The 10497-nt window shown below is 31.1% G+C and overlaps 1 protein-coding gene across 1 annotated transcript; it reads left to right on the top strand.

Moving 5' to 3' along the window:
• Window positions 1-1850: 1850 nt before the first annotated feature.
• On the top strand, window positions 1851-9535 carry LOC113732595 (probable serine/threonine-protein kinase PIX13). Its single transcript, XM_027258484.2, has 6 exons — window positions 1851-1993; window positions 2240-2586; window positions 4198-4333; window positions 5869-6005; window positions 7864-7987; window positions 9046-9535. Exons 1-6 carry the CDS (start codon window positions 1948-1950, stop codon window positions 9387-9389), a joined length of 1134 nt encoding a protein of 377 aa, XP_027114285.1. The 5' UTR covers window positions 1851-1947; the 3' UTR covers window positions 9390-9535.
• The last annotated feature ends 962 nt before the right edge of the window (window positions 9536-10497 follow it).

Raw genomic sequence — 10497 nt, 5'->3', positions numbered from 1 at the left:
CCAGTATCCAAAACTTAACCTAGTTGGCCGAATTTTTTCGAACTTTTCGCACTAGTGGGTCCCACGTCCGGTATACGCTCTTAATTTCTCAAAATCCATTTGATACTAGAAAAATCATCTAAAAACTATATTTGCTCCTTAAAAATATCTAGAAATTTTTTCTAATCACGAAAATGCAGAAAACAAGCCACGGAAAATAATAAAACCTAGAAAATGGGAAAAATACGGGTTCTCACAGTTATGACATTATTTATTGCAATTTATATCATATATCCTATATCAAAAATTATAAGACATAATATTTAAATATATTTAGTGACCCACTGGTTCAACCACTCACCCACTGGTTGAACCAGTGACCCGTTGACCCACCTCCTTCGCCAGTCTCCTCTCCGGACCGAGTTTAATAACTATGGCCTGGTATATGGAAAAATAAATTGCCAAAATCATGCTTCTTTTCTTTCTTCCTTCTCTATAAATTCTTTTCTCGCTAACTTTCCTCCCTTCGCAAACAGAACATTTTCCTCCTTAGGAGGGAGACGAATTGGCCTTTTTTTTTAAAAAAAATGTTTGTTGTAAAGTCTCTCATGAAGTTTTCTAATGAGAGTTTTCTCCTCTACTAAAATTTTCTAATGAGAGTTTTCTTCTCTAAGGATTCCTAGTAGGCATTTTATATAGCTTTTTAATTTCTTTATTAGATCTAATTTTTTTAGATTTGATTTTCAAATCTAATATTACTTAGCTCTATTCGACTGATCTAACTATAATATCTAGACTTGTAGTAGTTAATAAACTAATATGGCGATTGGAAGCATGTATGGTCGTTACTGTAGTTAAAAGTGTTTTAAATGATTTTTGAAATATTTTTAGACTACAGTGTAATTTTTATAAATTTTTTAGATATGTAGTACCTATTCTTCATATATTTGATTTTCGTATATGTTTGACTCTATGATTTCCGCCATCAGTGCAGATTTTTATGAAATGTTTTACAAAAAAAAAAAAAGAAACTAAAGGACATGAGTACATGCAACTGCCTAAAATTCAAAATTGAGGTTCGTTTAGATAATTGTATTTCTTTCTTTTGGGTTTTTAGAAACAATTACTCTGGCATTTTTATAGGTAAATGAACATGTAAGGTAAGGAGGTTGTCTACCCTTTACAAATTTCCGAAGTTTGTAGAGCTCTCTCTGCCATGGCAAAGTTTTTCCCTAGAAACAATGGCATAACCAGAAGAATTTTACTCGGGTGAGGACTATATGTTTAACTTCAAAGAAATTTTTCTTGACAAACTTTTTACAAGTCTATGCAAAGCTAAATCAGTTAATAACAAGTCGAAATTTATAGATTGATTAACTAACATGCAAGCTTAACAAATATTAAAAGAGGAGTAAAAGTTCATTTTTTTTCATAAAATAAAGGCTAGGTAGAAGGGGACTATAAAATTTTGTCAAAATTTTGGTAGCGAAAGATACTCTCAAAAAGTATCTTCAAAATTTCTTAGGAACTAAAAAGAAAATGTCGAAACTTGTCACTCCCTGAAATTGTTTTAAGAAAGTATACACCTTGTGAAGTGACGTTTGGAGAAAATAACTTTGGTACCTGATGGCGCCGAGGGATGGAAAAAGCCCCTTTCATCATACGCAGTTCCTATTCAGTTTCGCCTGAACTTTCTTCCTTCTTTCGCAGTGGCCCCAAGTTTTTGGAAATTTCACATGTATTGGCCATTATCATGGCACAATTCCACGAAACCCCTGGCCCAGATATAAGAAAATGTCTCTTTTATCATTATGTAACTCCTAGTCAGTTCCGCGTGGACTTTCTTTCTTCTCTAGCGGTGGCACAAAGTTTGGAAATTTCACAAGTATTGGTCATTAATTTAAATCTGCAAAAGCTCAAAATTAAAAGGCAAAGAAAGAAGGGCTAGCCAGCAATTAGGAAGCAGATATGGGAGCCTGCATCAGAAAGCCGCTTGAAAATCCCACATACTCAGGTTCATTTCATCTCACACAAGTTACAACTCCTCTTAAATCTCTTCTTTTCCTTGAATTAATTCATACAAATTTAACCAATGATTGAATATACATACTCGGGATATTAAAATTTCCTTTCCATATAGTCATGAATTGTAATACTTATTCTTACTAGTATGCATCTTGAATAGTGTAAAGAGCTAGATACATGTATCTTTTGTGTCATTTCAAGAATTATGACACATGCCTTTCACTTCTCTGTTTAGAAAAAGATCATCAAGTAGAGAAAAGGAAGAAGCATAGAGAATCCGACGGACACGACAACGTTGTTCAAAACGGTATCTCGACATCTGGTTACGGGCCAGAGAATGCTGCTGTTAAACAAAGTCGCATATTTACCAGTGTTAACTTGAAAATGTTCAGTTTGGCTGAGCTGAAGACCGCTACAGCAGATTTTGGACGAAAAATGTTGTTGGGAGAAGGAGGTTTTGGATGGGTTTTCAAGGGTTGGTTAGATGAGAAAAGTTTTGCACCATCTGATTTGGGGGTGAGAATAGCTGTTGCAGTCAAGAAATGCAAGCCAGACAGTGAACAAGGTCTCAAACATTGGCAGGTTAATTCCTTCACTTATCCCTCTTATTTTCTTGCATGAAATAATTTTGGATTAATCTTTTTATATTATCAATGTGTGTTTAGATACATGTTATATATACAAAATTTAAAATTTAAATTTATTTTGAGATTATATATGCGACACACATTCGAATTTGCTAGTATTTATATTATTGCTGTATAAAAGATTAATTCTTAAATATCCCCTTGCTTCTGCTAAAAAAGAAATCAAGATCACTTTGTGTTGATCTACCACTTGTGAAAGTTTAGTATCTCAATTATTGCTTTCTGTCACTTTGAAATATGAAGCTGAATGTTAGTTGGTCTTTACACCATAATTACACTACTACAAATTAGTTCTTGGTGTACTTAGTGTACTTGTTTAGAATGTCGTATGAATGATACAAACTTTTTAATCTTAAGTACTGTACGTGAAATCTGAGATATTTTATTCATGTATATCATTTCTTTGTCTGATACTAAAGTTCTAGTTTTCACCGAATACTATAGTAATATATACCAAAGGGATGCAGATTAAACCACGGTCCGAGCCACAGGGACAATAAATTTTGACAAGTGGTAGGCCCATAGTAGCAAAACTCGAATTTGGCGCATTAAATGGGAGTAACAAATTAAGAGAGGTTAAATTTGGAGAATGCCATAATCGAAAGAAAAAAAAAGTCATAAAATAGTCCTTCAAAGTTGCAAAATGCTTTTCTCACTTTATGGGTTTCTCAAATGAAAGACAACTGATATTGGTTGTTCTTTTTAACTCGTTCATCTAGTGTTTTGAATTCCATTTTAGACCGTGTCATCGAACTGGTTGAACCCTCGATCGAGTAGATTTTTATATTGGATCGAGGCTTAAACTCAGTAAAGTCAAAACACTGGTTTAAAATGTAAGAATCAGTTAAATCGTCCGATTGAACTAATGAACCGTCAGATCGAAAACAATTTCCACTAAACTAACCGGATCCTAATTTCATTTAAAAAATGCGGCCCACACATTTGACACGCACACGCTGCAACTGCCAGCCAAGTACTACTATTCTTCTAATTTTCTATTTAATCCTTATACTTTATTTTAAATTTTAAAATTACTCCAAATTTATGCAACGTCTATTTTTGTGTCATTTCATCTTTTAAAAATAACAATTTAGCTCTAAATTATTTAAAATTTCAAAATTCTTACTAAGTTTTATATTTTTATCTAAAATCATTATTAAAATTATACTATATATTGTAGCTTAATTTTTATTCATAAATTCATAATTTTTTTATTTCTAATTTCATGTTTTATCATACTTAGTTGTTTTTTTAGTAATTTATAATGGTCTATATAATAATAAAAATAATATATTAATTAGTTATGTCTTATTTATGATGTCACGGGTCAATAACGGTTCGATTACGTTTAAACCAGTAATCCTTGACCCAGTAAAATTTCGGATTAGTTTTAAAACTTTGAACAAGCCACCCTATCTATTTGTTGTAGTCAAATAGTGCCCCATACATTATAACATCCAGATACACAGAAGTGTGACTGTTATCTTTTCTTTCTTATTTGGAGAAAAGAAATGGTTTAATATGGTTAATACTTATTTTGTTGCAGGCGGAGGTTAAACTGTTAGGAAAATTTTGTCATCCCAACCTTGTTAAGTTATTGGGGTACTGTAATGAGAACTCGGAACTCCTTCTCGTCTATGAGTACATGCAAAACGGAAGCTTAGAAAGACATCTTTTCAACGGTAACTAAGTAGTCATCCATTCACCCAACCGCGTTTTCTGCAAACTCTATATTTTGTTATGTCACAATTTCCATATAGTATCATTTTGCAACATTAAATGTTCTAAATAATGCTAAGTTATATGCAAGTATAAGCCATGGATCTATAAAACACGGGACTAATTGCATTTCGCACTCCTAAACTTATACCACTTTACATTTTAAATTTCAATTTTGGATAGTTTGCACCATAAACTCTAAATTTTAGACTCTTTGCACTATAAACTCTCAAGTTTATTACATTTAGATCCCATCAATGACAATGTTAGTAAAATTAACATCAAAGAGAATCAATGATAATTTGTTGAAAGTGTTAAAAAAGAACCAAGGTATAAAATCCAGAATAAAACAATATATTGTCATTAATTTGCAAGGTCTTTTATCTCATTAACTTTACTAATAGTATTAGTAATTCAAACTGTATAAATCAATGACAATGTACTGAAAATGGTTAAAAGTGCCAAGGGATTGCTACTATAACAAAATGATATTTTCTCATTAATTTACATCATCATTTATCTTGTTAATTTTGATAACATTATCATTACTTAGAATTAAATAGAACAAACTTGAAAGTTTGGGTTGCAAATTGATCAAAATTGAGAGTTTAAAATATAAAGTGTCTAAAATTGAAATCTAGAGTGAAAAGTGGAAAAGTGATACAAGTTTAAGGGTACAAAATGGAATTAGTCCATAAAACATACAAGATCCTTATTTTTGTTATTGGTTTTATCTTTAAGCTACTTAAGGTAGTCCTTTTTTTAAGACCAAAATGTAGGTTTCAATCAAACTGTTTATGATGTCAACAACTATTTTCAAAAGCATTGAAAAATTCATTAGACAAATTCATACAGCATCAAATTAAAGTCGGTCTAGGAGTCCAAAGTTTTTAAAGCACCTTGGCTACCGAGAGGTGAGAAGACATGGTACATATTCTGCCTAGTTTAAATCTTTGTTGTACATGATTACCATATTTTTCTTTTTGATTAGTAATAATTTAAACAATTTTACTTGCAGTTCTGATCATCTGTGCAAAAGCCTTCAAATATCTAAAATTCATGCTAAAATGATAAATGTACCATAGAAATTAATCGTATTTAACTGAAAAGGGAACCTACTTTAGAAGCCTGATTTCAGTTTAAGGGGGATGCTTTTCATTCAAATATTAATACATAATTAAACTGCAAAATCTTAATTTTGAATATTAATATAATAAAAAGTTAAATAATTATAGATAGTTAAAAACAGTTCATCAACTATCCTTAATGAAGTGGCACAAGATTGTGACCCGTTATTTTTAAAATGAGTTCACACTGAAAGTGTAGAAAAATTAACTCAAGTGACAAGTCCAATATGACTCAACAAATATTTTTGTTTCTTATCCCATCATATTACATTTAAATTTCCATTTTTGTCATATAAACATAGAATTAAATGACAATTTTAACGGATATTTAGTTTATTAAAAATTGGTTTTCTCATGTGCAAGTTTTGCAGAGGATGTGGAGCCGCTTTCATGGGAAACACGGCTGAAAATTGCAATAGGAGCCGCTAGAGGGCTTGCTTTCTTGCACACAACAGAGAAGCAAGTTATTTACAGGGATTTCAAGCCACCAAACGTATTGCTTGATGAGGTAAACAAGTCACCTTTTTAAAAAAAAAAAAAAAATTTAGCAGGAAAGAAGTAAAATTTAAGAAACGAGAAAGGAGCAAGAAGATTTAAACCAGGACCTCTTACCTAATGAACTATGCAGTTAATAATATTAATTATTTTCTCTCAAGAATATTTGATTGCTGCTTAAGGTTTATAATGGTCAACAACAAAATGGATAGTTATTTCCCAGTCCACAGACTTTAAAGAGAAAAGAAATAAAAGGAAACTATTCACTTTGGTCTTTGAATCTTTCATTTGCTCGCTTCAATCTTTAGTGTCAAAATAACCTTCATTCAAATTTAAAATTCTCTTTCTAGGGATATACGTCATGCATCCACACATGTTAGAGTATAAAAATCTTTGTCAGATACAAAAAAGTTACTATTTTTAACTATAGGTGGCAAATCAACCCATTTAATTAAATTTACCCATACCCGTCCACGAATAGATGGGTATGAGTATCTTAAATTTTTGCATATGGATATAAATGGGATACCCAATAATACTCATTTAATAAATGGGTATTATTGGGTAATCCATGAAACCCAATTAACCCATTTAGAATTGTCTTTTCCCAAGTCTCTTCTCTTCCCCTACCCATTTTTTTTTTTCAGATTTTTCATTTTGTCATGATGTTAACTACTTTAGTTTCATTATTATCATTATTTGTTGGTTTTATCTTATCATTTTATTTTCTCTTAGTTTGTTAACTTGCTCATTTTTCAACATTACCGATTTATGATGATTTTTAACCTCTTTTCCTATCTTTCCAAAATGAAATTTTAAATTTATATATGAAAAAAATGTTAGGAGTTCAAAATTTTTGGATTAAGTTTTTATGTTAGCTTTTATAGTACTTGGTTCAAATTTTTATATTCTTATTATTCAATTATTAAATAGCATGTACTTTTGCGACATAAAGTACAGATAAGAAAAAATTTGATAATTAGACTTATTGAACATTATAAGTAAATATTTAAAACTAATGATGCGTGCAAAAGGCGATATAAATTGATAACTTAGTTTGCAAAAATGAATTTAAATGAGTTTACAAAAGTTAAAATAAATGGGTTATAAATGGGTAATTGGGTTACCCAATTCATTTTTTGACTTATCCATTTATACCCATCTAATTAAATGGATATAAATGGGTTGACTCACTTATACCCATTACCCATTTTACCCAACCCAAACCCGCCCAAATCACCCATTTTGCCACCTCTACTTTTAACATATCTGCCACGGCACATCCACATAAAGCATTGCACGCGTGAAAAATGTTCTTACAATCTTAAAGTTTAGCTATGCACATCATGCAGTAAATGAAAATGAGTGACTATCAAGATTTTAGATATTACAATTGTAAAGTTTAGATAAACGACTATTTAGATAAATCAAATGTGTGCGTGAAAAAATTAAGACTAAATTAACTTATATAATCTTAGGTTAAAAAAACCCTTATAATCTTAGTTTGATTATGCCCTACGTGATATTGCCACAAACATGTCAATTAAGCAAAAGAACTAATTGAAGATGGCTTGATAATTCTGTCTGGTACTCTGTTTCTTGCTCGTTTTTTTTTCAATTCTTCGAAGATGTAATATATGACTAAGTGCTAAAAAAACTCCGATTCTCAAGAGAGGAGGGAAGGTTTGAGCGGTTCAAGGGAAGGGAGCATAAGTGAGAAGTTTTGAATTCAAACCCTCCTACTTACAAAAAAAAAAAAAAAAAAACCAAAACCTCAAAATGAAAAAAACTCCCAATTCTCAAGATCATATTTCTAAGTCCATTTTCCAATAAATAAATAATATTAAAAAAGAAATAACTCCATGAAACAGGATTTCAATGCAAAACTGTCCGATTTTGGACTGGCCAAGTTTGGTCCGGTGAATGGAAAGTCACACGTGACAACAGAAGTCGCTGGCACTTATGGCTATGCAGCTCCTGAGTACGTTGCCTCCGGTGAGTTCCTATTTTTCTTTTTTTTTTTTCTATGAAATAATGTATATTCTCTTTACAGGTACTTGATATATATTCTATCAATCAACTCCCCTTTTACTTTTCAATATTTATGTATATATATCATACATCAATATATATTCCAGTAAGGTTCTTCTATTATGTGGCCTAATGATACATATATCTACATATATTTATATAGGATTCTTCCATTAATGGTAGAGGATAAAAAGTGGTTGAGTGTTATCTTGTTTGCAAAAATTTAAGTTATTAATGCTAAAATATACTCTATTTTGAGGGACAATAATAATGTTAAAATTTTATGGTGGGATCACATCCATTTTATAATATGCTTAATAAGCACATGATAGAAAAAAAGTCATTTAAATATGCTTTGAATTCTCATGCAAACAAAATATTTGAGTGTAAATATATCAGAGACCTTGCAAGAAAAATGAAATGAGTGTAACCTACTACATTAATAGTATAACATGTTTTTGCATTGATGATTATTTAGACAATTTTATTGCATTATTCCGTACAAAACTTTCTTGTACGCAATGCATGAAATAAAAAAAAGTGGTAGAAAGATAAACTATTAGTTAAAAATTGTGTTTGGAAATTAATAAAAGATATTCTGAATAAATTGTTAACGAGCAAACCTACACAAACAGTCCGCCAAAAGATAAAATATGGTTGAAAAATGTATTTAAATGTAATGAAAAAAAGGTCCTAAGTTAAGTGATTGACCATGCGAACATACCTATATACATGACCGACGAGGAAAATACACAAGTGAGGAAAAAGAAATAAAGAAAACTTAGTTTAAAACTGAATGTTCTTTAAAATTTTTTTTATTTGGTCATTAAATGTCATAAAGAAAACTTCAAGGACATGTACAAATAGTAGCTGCAGTGCACTAATCAGTTGAATGATGCACATTCACTATTTCTATTTTGTTGCAAAAGACTAAGTTGAATCCATAGATAAGACAAGTTCTCATTTTGATCTCAAATCAACGCAATGCTAAGATCAAGACATCTATTTTGGATGTTGTTCAGGTCACTTGTATGTGAAAAGTGACGTCTATGGATTCGGGGTTGTGTTGCTAGAAATAATCACGGGCTTAAGGGTAGTCGACATGAAACGTCCGGCAGAGATGTACAATCTAATAAAATGGGCAAAGCCTTTCTTGGGTAAGAAGGACGTCAGCCAAATAATGGACCCGAGACTTGAAGGCCAGTATCCTTCTTGGGGGGCTTCTCAAATGACGGCTCTCGTAGCCGAATGTCTTCCACCTGATCCTAAAAGCAGGCCATCCATGGAAGAAGTCCTCGACAAACTTGAAGAAATAAGAACTGGAGAAGATAGAGAAAGAGGAAATCTGATTTGGAGAATATTCTAACTAGGGATATAATTGGACTACATGGACAAAGTATATGTTAAAGATGAAGTATATGTTGCATACTTGATTATTTTGTTGAAGTTTCATAATATTTTTGTTTATATGATTTGAGCTTTATGGTTGTCTTTTGTATCTTTGTGAGAAAATGTCAAAGTTTTGTTGTATGTTTCGAGAATGTACTTTCATATTTTCTAAGGGAAAGGATGCTCTTTTCATTTTAAATCTATTTTGTGTTCACTATTTCCTTAAATTGGACTATTAAAATCCATAATTAACCATAAATTTTTATGCTGGAGAACTCAAATAATTATCCCCTAAGGCAAACAATGCACTTTTTTCTTTTCATAAGATAAATGCAATCAATGAACTAACCCATAATTGGCAGTTTCAATGCAGTGATTTTTTGATAAATAACTCACAAATAGTAAACAAAATGCAAAATTTCTAATTCTTGGGATTTTGATGATGACCACTAAAGATCTTATGGTCTATATGAACACTTATTTTAATGATTAATAAATAATGATGTGGAGTGCTAATGGTTTAAATAAAGTGATTCATTAGGTGAAGTAAACTTAAGCATAAAACTTGTAAAAATCATCAATTAGATTGAAGTGAAAAGATATTCGAATGATTTTTAATAATTTAAAGTTGACTTCAAGGAACATGAAGTGCAAAAGATTCAATTTAAGAAATGAAATGCAATCAAGAAACAATAAAATATATGATTGGTAGAAATGACATATTTCAGTATGTTGGCTATAATGTATGCTACAGATATTGGATTGAGATGATTTTTGAAGAATTGTAAAGTAAAGAAAAGAGTACAAAGTTATGAGATATGAAAGTCCAATTCTCACATTTTGCATATCCTAAAACTCGAACCACAGATGTATTTTTCTATGGCTACGATATGGACCAGTCTTCCTACTAGTTAAGAGTAATTTGGTCATAAACTCAAACCCTAGATCCCTAAACAACTGGCTTCTTGATCTATTGGAAAGCTAGATAGACAGTCCTTTCCTGTGCAATGGGATGGGATTGAGGAACTAAAGTGGAACTTCTAGACATGGTGGGAGATAATGCAAGGGGCCAAATCAAGAGTGGA

This window comes from Coffea arabica, chromosome 2e (genome assembly GCF_036785885.1).
Source record: "Coffea arabica cultivar ET-39 chromosome 2e, Coffea Arabica ET-39 HiFi, whole genome shotgun sequence".
Taxonomy (NCBI): domain Eukaryota; kingdom Viridiplantae; phylum Streptophyta; class Magnoliopsida; order Gentianales; family Rubiaceae; genus Coffea; species Coffea arabica.
Note: the sequence above shows the minus strand (reverse complement) of the source record. Positions and strands in the feature narration are given on the sequence as shown.